The 21,963-nt window shown below is 42.3% G+C and overlaps 1 protein-coding gene across 2 annotated transcripts in view; it reads right to left on the bottom strand.

Moving 5' to 3' along the window:
- The window catches only part of ASAP1 (ArfGAP with SH3 domain, ankyrin repeat and PH domain 1), a 166,174-nt gene extending 144,677 nt beyond the window's left edge, over positions 1 to 21,497 (bottom strand). Inside the window, exons 1-3 of one of the 2 annotated variants that reach the window (XM_075141157.1) lie at positions 21,081 to 21,497; positions 20,890 to 20,985; positions 1,953 to 2,039 (exon numbers count right to left, since the gene is read on the bottom strand). In XM_075141157.1, coding sequence (XP_074997258.1) covers positions 1,953 to 2,011 — 59 coding nt within the window. In that variant the 5' untranslated portion in view covers positions 2,012 to 2,039; positions 20,890 to 20,985; positions 21,081 to 21,497. Of the gene's footprint in view, positions 1 to 1,952; positions 2,040 to 20,889 lie in introns of both variants that reach the window. The other variant, XM_075141158.1, reaches the window with a different exon arrangement.
- Positions 21,498 to 21,963: the final 466 nt, after the last annotated feature.

Here is a 21,963-nt window from a genome sequence, read left to right as displayed (position 1 = left end):
GAAATTTTCAATTTGGGAACAACGTCTTTTGGTTTTCGGTAGGGTATTTTTGTTGTTTTTTGGGAGGTTGTTTGTTTGTTTGTTTGTTTATTAAGGAGATCAAGATGTTTGACAATACATAAGACCTGAAATAATTTGAAGCATATCTGCTTTAATGCTCAAAGGCTTGTCATCAAGCAAAAATTACTCAAATTTAAAATTAGGGTCTGAATGTTTTATTAAAGTAGACATTTGAATGTTGTAGTTGCGGGGTTCTGTTAAAACCCAGGACAGCAGACAACCGTGTCTGGAAGCTTTTGGAAACTGGTCTTGCTGCATGGACCTAGTCTCCATTGGATCAGTGTTCACATGGTGCTAAATGAAATAAAGAGGTTTGGAATGTCAGTCTAGGAGTCCGTCGTAGCAGTCCCCTCTCCGACTACTCATTTGCTTCTACTTTTAACTGCTGAAATTGAGCTTGCTGCTTCCTAAGTTAACTGGCTCTCCATTGACTGCAGTAGAGGGGGATCATCTGCTCATCTGTCCTGCCTCTAATGATTTTTTTAATGCATTGCTGATCCCAGCAAATTTGAAAGGGGGGCAGAAAAGGTGTCAAAATTCTTCAGTTCCTAGAAGTTTTGTGGGAAAATAAAAATGAACAGAGGAAAAACATGTTTATTGCCCCCATGGACTGAAAAGGTTCACCCTCATCTTGCTCTTTATCAAGAGAACCAGCGTAGGAGAAAGATCCTGTAAGTGTCCCAGTCATGGGAAAAGTTTCATTGATATTTTGCACCTCCTCAGGAGCTGCACTCAAGACCCAAATCTGTAGGAAATCAGGTTTCATTAATTTCAGCGATCTCACCACTACTTATTTGCTTGTTGGTGGTTGTGTTTTATTTTATTCCTCCACAAAAATCTGGGAGCAATAGGACATAAAAACTTAAGTCCTGTTTCAAAATCAAATAGAAATATCCAGCTTAATAGCTTCATACTTTTCAAAAGATGATTGTTTGACTTCTGAACTCTTGCTTATTTAAGGCATCATGGCCTTAAAAAGGAAAAATATGTGTAGCCATGTGACAAAGCAAATGCACCAAAGGAAGATTTATTCGGTTTTCAGAAGATCAGCAGCAGTGATTCACTCCTCTTGGCTGGGCTGGAGCACAGTATGGTCAACTGTTTCCCCCAGGGAAGAAGAAAAGATGAAAGTCCCACACTGCTGCGACGGGCAGGCAGGGAGCAGTGCCCTGTGCCAGGATAGCTCCCGCCAGTGCACCAGGTACAAAGAAAACTTCAGCCTTCATCGTCAATGTTGTTGTTGTAGGGGGTTCAAGTCAGGCAATCCAAATGTAGCTTTTAGTGGTTCAATGAAACACAGTAAAAACTTTGAAACAAGAGCACTGACCATCCAGAGGCTGAATAAACAAAAGCATATTTAGACAACTGTGTGCTATTCAGCACTTTACATCACGAGAAGAAGAGAGTCCCTCCTCTTTCAAGCCCCCGCACAAATCTTGCCATAGATTTTTCAGGCTGATCTCAGAGATTTGTTGTTTTCAAAGTTAAAACAACATCAGTTACCAGATCTAGATGACTTGAAAGGAGTTACAAAAAGTGTCCTTTTTATACCCTGCCCACCCCATCCAGCTTTGAAATCTATGAAAGCAAAGCAAAATACATAATAAAAGTTAGTGTTTGTTCCAGTACTTGCTCAGGCGGTCAATATTTTCTAAGGATTTACTGATTTATTGGTTTTTTGATCCTTGGAAGGATCAATAGGTTAGACTTTCTCTGAGAAACACCCACTGTAGTAATGTCCAAAGTGGCATCAAGCACAGAAGAAAAACCAACACTGGCAGGTATTGCAATTGATAAAACCAATTTCTTTTGGGATAATTTTCCAAAGATTCTGGTCTGCTTTTTTACACTTGAAACCAGTTACTTATATTTATGTCTTTCTTCTTTCTTACCGATTCCATAGTGAATCTCTTGAAGAAAAACTTGAAAGCCTGGAAGCTGAAGATCTCATGTCTCATCTGTCACGACCAGAAACCTACCTAGATGAGGAGAAAAGATCAAGTAAGTAAAACTGACCAAAGCTATGGGACTGACAAGATCACTTATTCTAACAGTCAGTTTGAAACAACGTCCACTAATTCCTCAGTGATGGCAATTTATTGTACGTTATTTGATTACTGCATTTCATATTGTGCATATCATTTTGGTAAAAGATCTATTAGAAATCCCCTGAAAATAACACGTTGTTAAAAATTGCCACATGAGAGCTTCATTTAGCTGACTGGGAAAACTCTTCGCCTAACTAAATGTGGCAACTACTCACTCAGCTGCACTGAGCGCAGAGCTGGTAACATCGCCTGTCCAAGCTGTCTGAACTTCAGAAGACCCTGTTTTCAGATATAACTTCAGTCTAACCATTCAGGCTGAAAATTTCCATGTCAGGTGTATGCACCAGACTGATTTTTTTTGGAAGATGGAGATACGATTTGAAGGATAAAGAGATTGGGAGCAAGAAGTGGTCTGACAGGGAGGAACCCTACGTGTGGGAGAGGGGAGGAGGGTGTGGGGAGATGGTCATATCAGGACACAGACAAGTGGTTTCACAGTTTTTCATCAGACTTTGCCACCATTATATTGCATACTATTTCCAGTTTAAGACTTGTGTTGCTGCAGGGGAAGGAAGGTGATAGAGATGCTGCAGAGCCTCTGGAGGAGGTGGGTAGGACTGGGACATACCTTTCACTGAGACCTGCTGGGCTGATCTCCATGGTACGTCCAAAGGGACAAGGTGGAAAGATTGACCAGGACTTGGGGCCAGATATTGGTGCTGGGAAGGAGAAGGCTACGCAGAAGCTGTTGCCTTTAAAGATGAGGTGGTAAGCAAGGAGGCTGGGACAAGCCACATGAGACAGAGAGATGTGGACCGGGTAGGCTGGCAGAACGGGAGACGTGACAAGGACCCATAAGGATGAGATTGGGATCGAACAGAGGGGCCGAGGCAGAAGGGGAGCGGGAGGGAGGCCACCTCCAGATCACACCCTTTGCTTAGCCAGTCTGCCCGTTTCCATCTGAGCACACCACTTCATTCCATAAGGAATCTCCTCCTCTATGAGTCTTGGTTTTTTTTTTTTTTACCTTCTCTCTAAGAGAAGTCTTGTCACTTCTGTTGACCTATTTCCTCAGAGACTGCTGTAGTTTGTTTATCGGTTTTGTCCTGTTTGTTTTATGTTTCCAAATATGTCATGTGGGTCTGGAGGTTTGCCAACCCTTAACATTAAAAATAACATAGAATAATCCCTGTCTCCCAGACACATGGGATTCAATTAAAAATTGCGACATGGAAGTTTTTGGATGGGATGTTGCTATATCTCTTTTCCCTTCTGTTTCTGAGCCTTTAGGATACTTTCAAGTGATGTTGTCAAGAGCCCTTTTGCCATTAGGAGGGCCAGACATCTCTTTAACCAGCAGATTTCATGTTTTTACATACTGGCTGGAAAGGATCTGAGATTCTACCAGGTATGCCACCAGCTTGACAGCACTGGAGAAGAAATGGTTACGGGCTCTTCATTAAGGAAGGGGTGTGTCCTTTGGTATGAAGGCACGGGTGTAAGAGGAGAAGTATCTACCTTAAACCAAGAATATTATGCTTGAATATTGCATTAAATGCAGGAAGAAGGTGTTAGAAGAAGACCTGGGTGCTGCACTGGTTTTCGTGGCGTGGGAAAGGCCTCCACAGCAGACAACCGAGTACCACAGTCTTACAACAAAATCACAGCCACTGGCAACAGTGGATCTGGCTCAGCCCATGATGACATGTCTGCTTCTTGTCTAACTTTACAGCACATCGGTTCCTTTTAATGATATTGTCCATCTCCTTAGGCAAAACAGTCACCTTCATGATGATAGGTTTATGCTATTCAAATTAAAACAAAAAGAAAAAAATGTATAATGGCTCACTGCTTTCTAAATCGAATGATGACCTATGTTCACAAGTAACTATGGTTAACATTAGATTATGTTTGGAATTGATGGTAATTTATTTTTCATAAATCCAAAAAGTCACAGAATCTCCTTATGTCTGCTATAATAAGCCACTGAATATGATTTAATTACCCATTTGCTATAGGCAGCATTACCAGCATTTGCAGTTAGATCTGGGTGGCTCAGGATGATTATATTCTGTTTCTAGGTCTCCTACTCATTTCTGGGCCTCTCAGTACTACAGCAACCAGCAAATAAAATGAAATGTGAAAGAAATCCAGAAAAATATTTGTAAAGAAATCAAGTTGGTTGAAGTTATCAGGGTTGATTGATGAGAAACAACACTGAGAAGGAAACATATGTGGCTCTCCTAGAGAGAAGAAAGGTGCCCCAGTGATGAATATGCTCCTGTGGGTTCAACACCCTGACTCGGTGACCTTGGACAAGTTATTAGGGCACCATTCAGATGGGAAATTCCTCAGACCTTGTGCCCATGGGAGTGTTTTGTCTGGGTAAAGAGTCTTTTGAGGCTAAATACAGCTTTTATGAAACTCTCGACCCAAGGACAGTAATAGACTTTGGGCTGTGTCAAGATGGCATCTTGACTATTTCTCACCCAAAAGAAAACCAGTGCTTCCCAACCGTCCTTGGCAATGTGAAGGTAACGCTATCAGATTTATGTAAAGTCCTTATATATGACAGTATGTGAGTGGAAGCAGGAAATATAAAACCCTGGAACAGATAGAGAACAATGAAAACCTGGGGAAATATGATCGCTTTTTACTTAGGGACACCTACACCTGAAAAGAGAAAGCTGGGGCTTAAGTAAGCAGGAGGCCTAGCTGAGAACAGGGTGACGTTAATGGCAGCTGGGTGACGATTCAATCCAATTAATACAACAGCAAATTCTGTTAGATGAGGCAAGTATTTGTGCCTGATTATAAATACATACAATCATATTGAATTAATTGGTACAATCGAAGTGCTTGACTAACCCTAGCTCTTAACTAATAAGTATAATGACTTGAATCCCTGTATTTTTATGCTTTTAGAACTGGTTAAATAGTGTGGAAAGCCAATGGAGTCTCAGGAATGGAATATAAAAATTGCCAGTATATTGGATAATAGTCAAGAAGAAAATCATATGCAGGGATTTTGCAGAGGAGAGGAAAAGATCAGGAAATATTTTTACCCTCTTCAATTACCTGCATTTGATATTGCTTAAATTCTGTGTGATTTCATGCATAAGTCATTTAATGACCTATTTTGGTTTGCTTTTTGTTTTGGAGGATTTTTTTTTCTTTCATAGTAGAATGCACCACCTGAACAACAATAATATAAATATATATTTTGCATGTCTAATGAATATTTTAGGACAAATATTAACTAGCCAATTTTCATGTACGCTTGAACTGGATTTAACCTAACTAGAAATACTCAAGCAAACAAAAGTTAATATTGTTTCTACAGTCACTGATGTAACAATAATAGTAGTTGTACACCACCATGCTGAAAATCAACTCCCTTTATGTCCAAACAATAGCATGAATCACAGAATTCTGACCTTGATATACAAATGTGATCATGTAGTAATTATAGCTCTTGTGCTTTCTGTATAAACAGACTGCTTCATCTGGAAATGCTGCAGGGTACTGCTTCATTCTGCAATTTACAGCTAATGAGTGAGCAGAAAGCTTTATATCCCAAGAAGTTTTAAAATAAAGCAGGTAGAAAAAATCTTATTTTCTGCAAATGAAAAAATTAAGGTGGTTATTTGAAATTACAGGGAATGAAGTCATTGCTCTATCTATAGTCTGTTGAACAGCATATCTTACAAATTTAAAGCCTGTCTTCAAAATCACGTTTTGCAAAGGCTACTGAAGCTATTTTCATGGGATAACTGACATGTTCTTGAACAACTGTGAGATTAAAGAAAATGTCTTTCATTTCATGCCAAAATCTGCTGTAGGTTTGTTTTGTTTGTGTCTATGTTGGTATCATCCAAACAGGATGTAACAAACATGTTCTTTGGCTTCGCCCTAATCCGTGATTTGGATAACGCTGCTAGGATGCGGTCTAAAAAACTTCAGTGAAGCAAATCTGAGGATACTTGTCTGTGGACAAGTCACCTCAGACGTGATATTAGTATGTCCTAAGCAATAGAAGCTCCATCCTGACCTCATATATTAGCTGTACGTGTTTTCAGTGCTTCCATAAAAATACACCATTGAAATACTAGCATGCTTATAGGCACACGCTAAATCCTGAAAGAAGTAATAATGGAAGAGTCATCACTGAATTGCACTAACCAAGGCAGTATATGTATGTATTTGTTAAATAGTCTGGTTTACCCTGGATGTCCATGCATAGCTGACGTTGCAAGAGGACTTCAGCCGGTTCCTATGAGTTGCTGTAATTGACCTCTGGGAATCCAAGGGCAAAATGCATTGCATGGTCACTGCCTGGTCTGAGCGCTCAAGGCAGGGAAAGGCAGGACTTGGCAAAAACCACAGAGGCTGGCGACCACCAGGACTGGATTCCTTGTCACAACATCTACGACTTGTCTTTCTGTTTCATCTCACCTTGTGCACTGCATGGTTGGATCAGAGCATACTGACCGCCTGCTCTGCTCAGGGTTTACAACTGCCCCATTCATTGTCTGCTCATTTTACCAGCGATAATTGTGTTTCCCTTACGAGTTGCTGATTACAATGTCGAACCCAGCATAGAGCCCCGGGGTGACCCTGATGAGCTGACTGACATGATGATGAGTCCCTATTTATAATGGTTTCTGAGAAATGTCAATTGCTTAGTTTTTAAACTATTGAATAATTACAGTGATGACTTTAGGTAACTCTTATTTCTTAATCAAAATGTTGTTCAGTGCCAGAAGTTCTACCGAAGTTCTACCAAAGTTCATAAGTGTTACACCATAAGTATTATAAGTAAAAAATTATTGATTTTTTTTTCAGGAAAACGTAAAACCTCAAAAAATATCAAGATAGCTTTCTTGAAATAAAATATATCTTCCTTAATTCCATCTTGATTGGCATGAATTGCATTACTTTTCTCTGATTCTTTATGAATAGTGCATGGAATTAGCCACTCCAGTGTTTTACACTGGATTGATGTCAGGCTGAGAGGGTTATTAATCCTCAGGTCATTCCACTGAACTTTTAAATATATTGGCAAAGTATGAGCCTTCTTCCATTCACCTTGAATGCCTATGTGTTTGAATATGTATGGAAAATCAACTTAAAAATTCAGATAGTTTCTCGGACAGTATTCTTAGAAATAACAGCTGACTAAAAAAGAATCTAGTTTTAGGAGATGGCATTACTGTTAGAATGGAAATTAGTCCTTCACCCTCATCTGATGATATGATCGTTATATGATTATGAAATTATCATGATAGGATATTTGGGCTGTACAAGTGCTGTAGAAGAGTTGCACCGGACAGCTTAAATCTGGTTTAGGAATTCATGCTGCAAAACATGATAATTCTAAAACTCAACAGTTTTGTAATATATCAACACTGTCGGTGTAGGATGTTATAACACATTGCTATGGAGGGCCAGAGGCCCTCAACAAGTGTACTTGTTTGGTAATTTTCTGCAGTCTCATTCAAAGGTGAATTTTCTTTAAGACTCAGACAGATGACAAAGAGATTTGTGTAAGTATTTAGACTGAAGGACTCTCTAGTCTTTGAAGCCTGTCTTTTGTTATTTGTCTAAGGGCTTCAGGATGATGGTATTGTGACTTAAATCTCCTTGTATCCACTTAAGAGTGACCTTTTTATCACTTCTGACTACATCCATCGGCTCTTTCTTGAGCTCAGGGAAGAATTTTGATTTTGTGGAGGCAGCAGCTAATCAGAGTGTCTGCTGCCCGGCTTCAGACCTCTGGAGAGCTTTTACTGATCTCGTCAAGGGTATTTTTTTATATTTGATGACAAGGGTGCCATCCGCAGTCCAAGATTTTGAGTTACTTACAATCCATTTCTGAAGACTGTGAGGGGCTAATTATGCATGAGAGTGTTTCCCACCTTCTCTGTAAGGTTAATCACTGCTTAATTATTTACTCAGTACGTAGTCTATAGCAAAATATCCTGTACACAGTATATGGATAATAGATTAATAATATAATCTGGATGCGACATCAAGTCCTCTTATCACTGCCCCCACTCATTCTCAATAGCCATTGATTGTGGGCTGAATTCAATATCAACCGTTAGCTGAATGTATTTTTAGGAAGAAGTCATTATAAAAATTAGAAACTAAACCTGGTGTAGCCGTGTTGAAGATCAACTTGTCTCTGCACGAAAAGTCTGGTGCATATGAACTTTCCATGTCCTTCCCACAGCAGCTTTTCTACTCTGTGTTGGCAGCTCTCAAGCAAAGCAAGCGGCACACCTCCTGCTTCTGGCCCTCATGGATAAGTCAGGCACTAATAAGGTCGTGCATTGTCCTTGTGTCTGAACACCTCACAGAAGTAATGAATATATCTCATATGTATTTGTAGGATGACTATATATCCTTGTGATCAAAGCCTGGCTCTGTACTTGAGGCATCAGATTGAAGATGAGCACATCGGGCTCCAGTTCGTGGCAGAAGCCCGATGTGCTCATCTTCAGTCTGATGTCTCAAGTACAGAGCCAGGCTTTGATCACAAGGATGACTCCACGGTGCCTTCTGCCAACCCCTCTTGCCTTGGTACCGCCCTGCCCTTCAAAGTGCTGTGTTTTTCATGCCTTCCCCTTCGGCGTGCGCCAAGCAGTACCACTCTACTTAGGAGTCCTTTGAAAATGCCACTTATTTTGGTTCATAATACTGCTAGCCATCCTGTCCTTCAGTGGAGTGCAGAACTATCCAAGCATCTCTACAGAATATCCCAAAATGCAAGGCACACAGAAACATCAATACAGGAATACAAAGATGTTCCTAAATATCCTCCTCTTTTGTTTTTCATGTCTGCATCTACCGCTTATAGTGAGTCATGCCCAGATCCATAAGCATGCTCTTCGAAATCATATGTACTATCTATATAGAATAATGAGATTAACTCAAAGTAAGTGACAGAACAGAGCCTTTAAAACTTGATCCAAACTCAGGCCATGTAAATGGAATTCTTTACATCCACTTTAGCGAGCTCTGACTCAACTTTTAGGCTGTAAATGTGGGATGTATCTGACAAAGTGTCTTTGCCTGGGCTGCTCACCCCAGGCTGCCTTTATCGTTACTGATGATAGTCAATACAGACAACTGAAACTAGGTTGCAGCTCACCTCATCCTACAAAAGTAGATTTTCAAATAGAGATGCTGAAGTAGATGTCTACAAAGGTCAGATGAATCACAGCCTAAACTGTCTCTTTCATTCTACAGACTAAAAGAGAGAGAGGAGGGTGCCGAGCCCAGAGGTAGACACCTACCCCAAAGATGCTGCATGCCCGTGAGTGCATTGCGGCAAGGCCTTCTTATTTCTGCCTGAACCATACCATGAGCAGATAAAAGATCGTACCTCTAATTCTACATTTGAGAAGAGGTTCCAGGAGGAAGAAAACAAATTTTAAAAAATGAAACTTTTAATGGAAATCCCCAGAAAAAAATACCTATTGGTGCACTACCGTGGATGCTGGCATACTTTCCGCTGGCAATCTAATGGGAAGTTATAATAATCTTTAGATTTTCTTGGATAGAAAAGGTTACGAAAATAAAATACAATAGAATTATATGTTGTAATATAAAAGTTTTCTATTTTTACCAAGACAAGAATGATGCAGCTGAAAAATAACCTTCTTTTTTCAGTTTCATTTGTATCGGTTTCCTGAACAAGCTCATGTGATGGTACTTCGACTGCTTTTCTTGGTGACAGCATGAATTTATACCAAGACAGAAGCAATCAAATCACACGGTTTTGAAGAAGGTGGGAAAACGATGAGACTGAGTGTCTCCAGGCCCTGATCATAGTTAAAAATACTGAATAACTCACACATTACACTCTCTAAACATCTCCTATTATTTAGTAAATCACTTTACAAAGAAATTAATTTTACCAATGTATTAATTAGTTAAACTGTCTAATGAGTTGCTAATATCTCAGCAAGTGACAGTGAGATGACTATTTCGGATGCACTCAGATGTGGTTGGCTCACGTTATAGAAAGTAGAGATGTGCATGGTGGGAATCTTGAGGTTTCTTCTGCCCTTCTGCAGCTGGGGAGCTGAGCTGCCTGCTCAGTGAATACTTGCCAAGCGCCAGTGTTAAAAAAAGAGAAGAAAAAAAAGAAAGAGAAAGACAACTATTTCAAGGGGCAATTATCTAAATGAGCTGGAGAAACCTGGGATGACTAAGTCCCCAATCTCTGGAGAATTTGTTCTGAGCACTTTGATGAATGTTAAAATGGTATTGCATGGTGGGTTTTAATAACGTAGCCTTGCTCTTCTTCTTCTGGCTTTAGGCAACAGTTGTTAAGTCCATTTTTTACAGAAGCCTAAGGAAACTGAGTTAATAAGGCACAGTCACTAACCCAGTGCTGCAGAGCTGCCAGGTGCCTGAGAGCAGGCGAGAAGGCAGGTACGTGCGTTACCTTCAGCATCGCGCCTGCCAAGGCGGGCCTTTTTACCTGTCATGTTAGGGATCTGTTTCACTTTCAGTTCAGCAAATAAAATTAATTAAAGGGGGAAAAAGTTTCGGTATCTCTAGCACGATCAGTGGTAATTTATGCAGCTTTGGTTTCCTTCCTCTGATATATTCATGAACTGAGTCTGGATCTTGACAAAACAAGAGACATCTCTGATTAAAAAAACCACCAACACCAACGGGAAACATCAGTCCCCATCACTGATTTACAGTTTTAAGTTGGTTTCTTCAGTGAACAGTGCTAGAAGCGCAAATGTTTTGCTGCTTGAGGTTGGAGTGACAAGCAAATCTGGCACTGAAACACCAAGCCAGGTGTATGTTTTGGGTGCCTTAGTCCCTGGGAAAATTCAAAAGCTTGAGTCAGGTGCCCATATGTCTCTTCAGCCAACATCTGGAAGGCTGGACACTTAAAAGTGGGTGCACAGAAGAAGACACAGTAAGAAGGAGGCACCTAAACCACCTAACAAGGAACACGAGAGGTGCAACTGGGCTTTGATTGCAGCCTTCGATAATTCACGGGTATCTGTCTCTGTAGCAGACCTGTAATCATGAATCTGCCCCTGGGTGGGAACTAAGTCAACCCTTCATATCTTGTAAAATGTGATGCCCCCTGTCGCACTTGAGCAGCTCATGGCGTTGTGTGGTGGGGAGGCTCCATGTTCAGTTCCCTCCTCTGCCTGAGCGGGACCAGGATTTCCAGCCAGAGCCTGTCCTCTCCTGCGGGCCCCCAAGACCGCTCTGCAAGGCCTAGAAATTGTTAGTAGTTACAAAACAGTCAAGTTAAATCTTCCTTTGTGAAAAACAAAACCAAAACCATAGAGCACTGTGAATCTAACTCAGATTTTTTTCCAGGGAACATCTGATCCAATTTAATTCAGTAAGTCCCATTCCAGTCATTAATCTCCAGCCAAATTTTGTTTTTTATTTTGTTGCACATTATGATTTACTGCACAGCTCTCTGTTCATTATTACTTAGAGAAGCAGTTGCTCAGATCCTCTTTCTCTTGATCTCCTGATCAGGAAAATACTGCGCAGATGTGAACAGAAGTAAGACCATTAATCCTCTGAGAGAACTCTTCCCCAATTAAAAATAGTGTCTGTGAGGGAAATTATGATCTTGCAAATAGCTTCTGCTTCTAAGAAAGACTACATTAACAGCACAAATGAGGCCAGGTTTCCCTACATCAGGTCTACTGTTTGCTGCAAAACAGTGCAGTAACTGACACAATTAGTATTGCACAAATATCCTGGAAGGCCTTAAAAATGTTGAAATCCCACATATGTATCCTTCAGTATTTAGAAGAACCTGATCTGCCCAGTGCATTCCAGAATGAACGTATTTCCTTTTTGGGAAACAAATATCTTGTTTGTTTTTGTCATGCACAGGAAAGGACAAAGCAGAAACATATTTTCTCGTGATAACTACTGTCGAAACCAGAGGGTGCTGCCCGCGTTCACGCAGATGCTGCCTGGTGGTCACTGTGGTCCTTCCTCCTCCCCTGCCTCGTATCTGTGGGGTACAGCGAGCAAAGCCTGCTGCAGTTTGCATCTGGAGTAGGAGGTGGATGAGACTGTTCGTGACCACCGCTCATCTCCTGCTAGACCTGGTAAACTAATATACGTTGCAGATGACTGCTAAGGGGCGAAAGCAGTAAGCGGTCCTTTCTGGGGATCTGAGTTTCTTTCCCGTCTAAGTTCACATTCTGGAGGGAGCCCAGTGTCTTTCTCCAAGACGCAAATTGACTTGTCTTCAACAGTCTGGCCCAGCTGATGATTTCTATTTAGAAAGGCCCTTGAATTATAAAAACAAATGTTCCACAGCTCAGGACTGAAATACATTGCCTTGCACTGGGAAACTCAAGAGGAAGTGCTGAACTCTTGTCTACCGAAACCCTAATTAGTGGACTGAAATAACTGACCTCACTTTCAAAAGGACATTGAAATAATTTATCCAGGACTTTGGTAGGAGCTGAGGCTCTGAATTTTAGGCAACCACCTTTTGAAAATTACTGTTTCAAGCTTTTATCTGCAATGACCAGCTTTAGCAAACAGGGTCCTCTCCTGGTATTGCTCGTCTAAGCAAAACATTGCCACTGTACTAGCAGCCAGCACTAGTATGCAAGCAATACTGATGTCAGGATATTATTATCCCCAGGAAACGCTTTTCACATTAACATGGTGGTTTAATGGTCTGTGATATTGCAAGAAGGTATTTCTTCCAAGGAGAGAGAATTTAAGTACTGGGATAAATAACAACAGGTGCCTTTCACCTAACTGTTACTGCTCCTAAAGCCTCGCTGGCACATGCAGGTTTGCACGAGCACCAAGAGGACTTGGGAGAGTTGAAACCCCACACAGGCAGCCTGAAGGGCAAATGCCTGTGGAAGCTTTTCTGCGCTCCCGTGGAAATTCTCTTTTTGTCTCACAGTAGTTGTGGCTTTTCCCTTGGGGAGGAGGTAGTCAGAGGTTACAAACAGTGTTTTTTTCTTCTAGCCATCTGCCTGTTTTTATAAAATGTGTAGGAGCACTTGAGACCTGCGTTCCTCCATCTGTCTTGGTTGAAGGGGGTTCAAAGTGTTGGGGGAACATGTGCACACACAGTGCAATTGCCTCAGCCTCATTCGTAGAGACCAGGCTACAAATATTGCAGAGTTCTCAGTAACACGTTATTTAAACTCCACTTAAATGATCTAAATTTCCATGATATAAGTTCTTTTTTCCTCCCAGGATGTAAATCACAAAAGAATAAGATTCCCTTAAATGATAAGGTGTCCTTCAGCATCCAACATCATGAAAAAGTGTTATCTAACACTCCTTTTCCTTAGGGTCAGGCTAAACCTGGTCTCACTATTTGGGGTCATGTCCCCTCTTGTGCCTGACCTGCCTAATGGTGCAAATCTATTGTAGGAGTTTACTTGTAAGTCTAACTCTCTTGCTCAAGTTGTAGCGATTGGAGGACTTGGCTTAGGAAATTGCTGGTATGACTCACAGGACATGGGCCTCCTGCAGATCCCAGCCTTGAGAAGGAGCTGCTTAGGGCCTTCTGACTGTTTGGGAAATGAAAGAGTCTTAAAATGGGCAGAATTAGTGTTAGAAATGATCCTTGGGGCAAGGAGGTTGCTGGCCGAAGAGGAACCTTACAGCCAGGCTGTTCTCTACGCTTGAAGGCAATGGAAGGGATGAAGCGTAGGAGTTTATGATATACCATGTGCATACATGCATATACCACCCTACAGGGGGGACTGTGTAATTACTGTTCTGAGCTTCCTAGGAATTCTGGGGAGAAAAACATAAATCTAAACAGTCAAGCAATTTCTCTAATTCAGACCAGGTGCCAGGTAGGCTGTCGTATGGCTCCAGCATACAGGAGCAAACCATGACTTACAATCACCTTTTTATCCTTGTTTCTGCTGCTACTGACGCCCTTTAAGTCTAATATTCTCAATGGTAAGGAAATTTGTTTCAACTGAGCCAAATCCCATTTGTCTGTCTAGGTGGTGAGAACAAATACCAGCTGTAGATCATCTTGGGTCAGAAGTAGATTTTTAACCCCATCCTGGTCAACATATGAACATGATAGCTCCTTCTCAACCACAACTTCATAAACACAGAAAAAAAAAAGATAAACTTTAAATGACCCGTGGGATCGAGATTCTGGCTAATTAACCATTCATTAAATCTGGAGTCAGATTGTGACATTAATCTAGGACAAGCGTAAGATTAGAATTATACCTTGGTGGTTGATAATAATTTAAGAGCTCTACATTTAATGTCGAATTATGGTGCCCATTAATTTTAATAAAATGTCTTCAGAAATTATTCTACCAAGGTAGAGATCCTCTTTTTTTCATGAATATAGATAACTACTGAATTGTAGGAATTTCTGATTCTGACAAGCTCTGCTCAGTACTCAGCTACTAATTATGAACAGGAATAAAAAGACACCTACTGAAATAATTATTAAATGATATGCAACTACAACCTGCCTCTGATCAGATGGATAGAGCCAGTATCCCACATCAGCAGAGAATGCAGTCTTACACACTTTATAAGAAATATATGGTTAGGTAAACATTTACATCAGTAAGCATATTAATTTGGGTCACTACTGAACTGCTTGGATTTGAGTGCAGAAGGAAAATAGCAATATAGTTCGACACTAAATTAGATAAAATAAATGTATGAGTTCCATGGTGCCAGCATAGATTTTATTGACCCACAAATAAATCTGGAATATTTCCACTAAATTCAGTTTGTAGCACTACTATAAATCAGGTAAGAGACTAGGATTGGACCCTCACTATCAGTAATGATTTAATAGCTGTAAATTCAGTACAAAAGTCCTTCTATGAATTTGTCTACCCATTTTTGTCTACCAATTTGTTGTACCCATATAAACTTTTTTAATGAATGCTTAAAGTGTCTATTAGTTTAAATAGAAAAAAGCCTACAAATCCATATTGCAAGTATCTACAGGACAAATACATCCTAAGTATGAGCTCTGACTCAGAAAGTCCTCCAGCTGAGATCCTGGAAAGCTGGGACCATAATCTGGGGAAATACTGCTACATGTCCTCCCCGTTCAACTCTTGCATCCTACACATATGTCAGCCATTACTGGAGACAGGAACCTGAAGCGTTGGCTCAGATGTTTTTATGTTCTTCTATAGAACCAAAGTATTATGCTAAGGGCTTGGTGTTTTGCTGCATGTAGATACCAGAAGGCTTGTCCTAGTGCCTGAAACATCCTGCTGCCTCTCTGGCTGGCAGTTCTGGCCAGAACAAAATTGCTTTCTATGCATTTGGCCAACTGCTATAAAAAGGACATGCAGCTGCCACCAGCCTTGGCAGGAGACATCTCCCTCTTCTTGCCCCCGTGCTTTTGAGGAGCACATCAGCCCTGTGCCCTGTATTTCCCACTTACATGCTCCTTTCTGGCTACTCAGGGATGAACAAGAAGAAAGGAGGAGCCAGCCACGCTTCTCCTGCTGCTGGTCTGGGTAGTGCCATGCAGCGACTTGCCCGTGGTCATGTCATAATTCAGTGCCAGAAGGTGGCAATCCCAGGGCTGTTGTTCAGCCACTAACTAAAAGCTGATTTCTTTTCTCCCCAGACTGGAGAATAGATATGGAGAAATGCATGTGGTTGCAGATCCTCCCAGGACCCTGGGGCACAGCTCAGTTTGTAGCTGCAATCCCACCCCATCCCGGGGCCACAAGGCCACAGCTCCAGCTGCTGTAACTGAGAGAGAAGACTTGGCAAGGCCTTATTTGTCCTTTCTCCAAAGCAGGTTGAATTTTCCACCTGAAGACCACACTCCAAAAGTCATTTGCTTTCCAGGATCAGGGACCATTCTGGTGATTGTACAGATACGGTATTTTTACCTGCCGAATTACAAATGAGGCTTGCAGCTGGGTGAAGAAGTTTAATTACACTATTTTATTTGTACAATGAACACTTAGGAGCATTTCTGTTTGTAGCCAAGGAGAGGCTCTCCTAATCACGGAGTGAGGATGCACTGGAAATGGATGGAAATTAAAAGCCCGTGACCTTTGGGAGTCACAAACCCCTTGCAGAACGTCTCACAGGCATCTCCTCCCATAGGGAAATGTTACAATCTTCAGTTTTATTGGTTTCTTTAAACTCCAAGTTCTTTAAAACTGGATGTTACTATAGCCCCTATATGGCTTACTATGGCTTACTATGGCTCTGTGATGACGAGCGCTGTGGCACCGTGCGGGTGTTGGGATCTTCACCCCCGCAAGCACAACTGCTCACCTCTCGTTCGCACACGTCCTCCCTCCAGCCTTTCCTCCCTGCCCAGCAAATTCAGGTTTTGAGGGATGGAAGAGCTCGACTGGGGCAAGGGTTGCTCCTTGCCATCCCCCCCCCGGAGCCTGGCTTTCCAGCCCCACGGGCTTCCCCCGGGGATCGCCTGACGGTCTCAGGCGCGCTCGGCTTCACAGCAAAGCTTCTCCAATTTGTTTGTTATTTTTCCTCCGGCTTTATTTATGAAAGCTGTGTGCTGAAATGCCCTTGCCCTCATCGCCACCCCTTTTCTCTCCGTTTTGTTTCGCCCTGACACACCAAATAAAGACACGAAACAGGAGGTGGGGAACATCTGGCCCTGGCTGCAGAGCATCGGCAAGAAGAGAAGCTCCTAGAGAGAAAATCGGGTTTTTTTCCCTCTTTGCGGGACCTTGCTGTGGGATGTTCAGGGCTTCCTGCTGCAGCCCCCAGCCAGGGCTCCGCTCTCCCTAACGCAATTACAGTCTGCAAATGTTTAAAGGCAGTTTCTTTTGAGTTAGCCACATGCTTCAAATTGTTATGTGGTTAACCGCTGAGAACAAACCCCCACACAAATACCTACGGATCAACTTGCTCGAGCCAGGGTGGTAGCGGTGGGGGCGGAAGGGGAGGGGGGAGGCTTCCTCATTTTGCTTTTGATGAGAAGAAAATAGAGTTTTCTTTCGACTTTTCCAAACTGCTAGCAGCCGCTGCATCGCGGTGTGCGCTGGTTGTTGCCGTTTGCACATTTGTTCGCATTTACTGCAGATGAAAGGAGCCTTGTTCGACAGCCGTGGCCATGTACGCCACGGGCCAAGTCCTCCGCTGGTGTAAATCAGCTCGTCTGGTGAATGGGAACCGAAAACGTGACCTCCTCTCCGTGCGTGCCGTGCAAACGCCGAGCCGGGGGAAGACTTCTGCACTTTGACATTGCCCTATCCCATGTCCCTTAACTCTTATAAAAACCGAATACTTTTCTGCTGACTCAGAGAGGCAGATGGATTTTGTTAACTCCAGCCAAGATAGAGGAGGATACACGAAAAGCATCGCTGCCTCTCGGCGGGGCTGAACCCGGCTTTGGGGTTCGGGGGGGAACGAGCGAGGAGCTTCACACCACGCCCTGCTCACCATGGATGGAGCTTGGCTCGTGCGTACCACACGGGAGGAGACTGATACATGGTCCAGGCTGAGCCCTGCTGCTAATCAGTGTCTGAAATAATGAACCATACTGTCGTTCCCCCACCTCATGCCCCCTCACTGAAGCACTGCAGCTCCCCAAAGCCCAAGAGAGAGACTCAGAGCCAACAGCAACGAAAAACAAACACCCCAAAACAAGCACAGAGCTCAAAACCCCTCAGTAATTCCATTGCCTCTGCTTAAATCTTCTTAAATTATAGCATTTTGTAGTGAAGTAAATTAACTTCCCTTTGCTTGCATTTCCTTGTATTTTTGAGGACTACGAAGCCGCTGAGGAGCAAATTGTCTTACAAACCCAATCCTAGATGGGGACAGTCTCCAAACAGTATTGGCATACCTGTTCATGTAGCGCTCATGAGAGTGGACCCACGTGGAAATACAGATAATTATTTTGCCATGGGCCAACTTTAAGATCCATCTTAAGTTTATTTTCATTTATAAAATGGCAGATTAAAGACTCTACAAGGTGACTAGAAGAGTCTTGAGGGAAAAGCTGCAATCCAAACGTGATCCGCTTTGCTCAGGTACGAAACAAAATTGCATTCTTTGCTTTTTTTGCAGAAAACAGCGCGAGAAGGAGGGCTTAGAAGCTTTGGATGTGGGGAACAGTTTCAGTGAAAGTGGTTTAGTTCCTCTGGTCTATTTATCATCTGATCAGAGAAACATCACTGTGCATATGAAGTTAGCTCTGCAGGACTCTATGCCTGTCAAAACTGTTTATCCATACTTGCCAGCAACAGCAAGAAGGGCAGGAGGACTGGCAGTCGTGATGGTGAATGAGGTGGATACATGGAGTGAGGGCACACAAGTCGAACCTCCTCACTGATGCAGAAAGGGAAAAAGAGGGAGGGAAAGAACATTAAAGCATGAAGTGTCTAATCTTAGAGAGTTTAATGGTGCAGTTGGTTACCAAAAAAAATGACCTTTTGCGGAATTTCTTCATGGGCAACTGAGTAGATAGGTCTTAGTGGCCAGTTAGTCCTCATGCTGCTGAAGGTACAGGAGTAAATGCCAGCAGGAAAAGCTACTGGGGGATGTCGGCACATTTACATTATTGGCCGTGGGTAGCTGAGTTGTGAATATTGCACTTAGATAATTCAAAACTGATGTGATAATCACTTATTAAGGAACTATTTAGTGCTTGGTATAGTTATGAAGAGGTATAAAAAATTGCCACAGTCTAAATCAAACAGAACCTTCAACCTATGTGAGGTCTATCAGGGGAAAAAAAAAAAAAAGCAAAAAAAAAAAAACTGGGGAGGGAAGAGAATTCAGGTTTATAAAAAGAAACACGTACACAATGAGCTGAAGGTTGTGCTTCTGCACTTCCTGGTCTGGGTGTGAGCAGAAGAGGAAATACCAAAATACCACCAGAAAAACTATTCCCACAGCATTTCCAACCTGACTGAGACCAGAAATTTCTGACAGTTTTGCAAAAAAGGGGGAAAAAACCCCACAACCGACCCAGTCCCACGCCTCCTGCTCCTTGGAAAGCCAACGAAATTTCCAAAGCTAGGAGATTTGGGTAGACTTAGACAAGTCTTCATATTTCCCCTGAGTCCTCATCTGTACTCTGTATTTTCTGCGGTTCACTGATCGTTGGTGACATTTTGACTCTTCTGCCAGCTTTGAGAGGAGGACATTTCTGCTGTAGCCAGTTTAATTGCATCTGTGACCACAGACCACCAAATTGCATGTTAACCACAAGGCAGGGCACCACGGTCCCGTCTAACTCAGGTGAGGGGTTCCGTGTCCTCCCTTTCATTTTTTGGCGGTCAATCCCCTACAAACCTACGTACACAGCAAGGACCAACGTTTCAATGCATAAAATACCATCAGTTTCAGTGTTGCCCCATGTTAATAATTAAAACTGAATTCCTGAAGGCTTGCAGGCAGAAAAGACATGAGTTTGGTCTGGATGGTCTCTCACAAACCTTCCACTGATACCAAAGGAAACCTTGAAGAAGAGCAGCAGGATCACATTCAAAGGGTTGTGCGGAAAGCCGGCAATTAGTTTAAAACTTCAGATTTGGAAGCTCTGCAAAGAATTTGGAAAATGGCTCTTTCCCTTTATTGGTATAAAACAGGAAAGTATTCTCTCCTGCTAAACCCCAAGAATTTAAAAGTTAAAGTCTCTTGATGGATGTGCAGTATTATATACTGTGATTCAGGACATTTTCAATAGTCTAATGAAAATCAGGGCTAAAGTAAAATTACTATAGAAAGCTGTTTTCCCTACAGATGTTTCTTAACATCTAAGCAATTTCTGAATCAAGCTTTCTCCCTAAAATTAGAGAACCGAATCCCTGGAGCAGCTCCAAGGAGCAGCTCAGGAATGTTCAGCGCAACCACAGCCTCCAGCTATGGGACAGAACAAAAGTTGCAACAGTGGTGATGCTTTATCTTCCACATCTTACTCCAACAACACTTCCATGGGTGCCAGCAATGAAATCTGCTTCAACGAGGTCTGAAAAGAAGACTTTTTCTTTTCAAATGCTGAGTCACTGATTTTGAGACTGGTCAACTCGTTGCATTTGTGACAACAGCTTAACTAAAACCACCTAAGGCTAATAATGCCGTCATGGACTCTCACATCCAAAAAATGAAGCTAAAACCTTAGCTAAGCCTCATGTCTGAATGCAGCTTTCCAGTTCATTCAGAGCAGCATAGCACTCAGCATTTTCCCTCCAACAACAGAAAGCCCCTTTCTGGCCTCCCGGAACATAGCTGCATGAAATACGTTTTCACTCCTACTGCAAACTTATTTAAGAGACAATAGGAGAAATAGTTGGCACATGGATTCTTCTTAAAACTTAAATCTAGATCAACAATAAAACATAAAAGACCAAAGAAACATGCAAAGACCCTCAGAAAATTCTCATTTTTCTTTTAAGATGAATTTTTGCTGAGATTGAGACGTTGCAATTTACTCCATGGGGGCCCCATTCTGCAAGTCTTTTCTTACGTGAGCTCTTTTTAAAGTCACTGAGGTTCTTTATGTGAGTAAAAGTTACTTACATGAGTAAGGACTCGCAGAATCTGGCCTTAACATTTTGCTACAGTAAAGTTCACCTAGACGTTATCTGGGCAGTAGCGCAGCGTGTATTTTTAGGAATTAAAAATGGACTTCAGTTGTTTTTTTTGGAAAAAGTTCTAACTTCAGCTTCACCCATCTGCTTTTTGCAGTTTGCTCAGCAGCCGCATTGAATGGACGCGCTCAGCCTTTGTCCCTGTCTCGGAGCTGCTCGTTACCAACCACGCTCAGCCCCAACGCGCTGTAACTCACCAGGACGCGTGCAGTCTGAATTCCCATTCCAGATTTGGTCCTCAAACCTAAGGCCATTATTCCATCTCAGACTAAAACATATTCTCCCATGGGCAGCTGAAAAAGAGCATGTTTCTTCAGGTTTTGTTGCCACAAAAAGATAAAATAAAGTGAAATAAAATAATAATAATAAAAAAGGAAATCCAATGTACGGTGATCCCCAGAGTTCTGGAGTCTAAGAGTGTTGATCTGCATCCATAAATGTCCTGACCGGTGAGGAGACACAGGCACTACAACTGGAAAGAGAGCAGGAAGGAAAACCTACCATGTGAGCAAAGTAAAAAAAAAAAGAAGGGGGGGGAAAAAAAAAAGCGAGAGAGAAAAAGGTCTGCTCAGTGGACAGCACTGGGGCTGATAGCAGGAATTTCAGGAAATCCAAACACTCAGACAGGAAATCTGAACACTGGATAAACATGCCATAATCTCCACAGATACAGTTAACGTGCTGCGTCTCCCGTTAACCCTTAGCCTGCCCGTGCCTGAGGCTGAAATCAGATATGCAACGCTGGAAACACGAGCTGCCCGGGGGGCTCCGAGGTCTGAGCGCTTGGAAGCCTGAGCAGCAGCCCCGCGTTCAACCCTGCCTTCTCCTTCCCTCGCCGCTCTGGCGAGGATAGTTTCCTCACTTTATTTCTACATAGCGATGCTTTAGTTAAAACGTGTATGATTTTCCTCCTCTGAGAAGGAGATGATATGGCACCCTGAGCCCTGCAGCAGCAGGGCAACCTGCCTGAACGCCTGTGTGCCACCAACTGTGGCTACCTGGTAGTCCTGAATTAGTTTTGCTTGTTTTTTCTCCGCTCTTTTGCTGTAACGCAAGATTTATATGGTTGTCTGTGAGATACTTGCAGGGTACCAGTGATGATTTACTCCAGGGCTGGTGCAGCAGGGATGGGGGGGCACCTTAGAAATTAGAGGGAGAGCATTCTTAAAGGAACAGGGGAGTCTGGAAACACCCTTTATGCCATTTTGTCAAGGAATTGAGGATCAAACCCTGCAGTCCTTAGTAAGATGAAGCCTGTTCGGTTGCTTGTT

This window comes from Calonectris borealis, chromosome 2 (genome assembly GCF_964195595.1).
Source record: "Calonectris borealis chromosome 2, bCalBor7.hap1.2, whole genome shotgun sequence".
Taxonomy (NCBI): Eukaryota; Metazoa; Chordata; class Aves; order Procellariiformes; family Procellariidae; genus Calonectris; species Calonectris borealis.
This window is presented reverse-complemented; position numbering and strand designations above follow the sequence as displayed.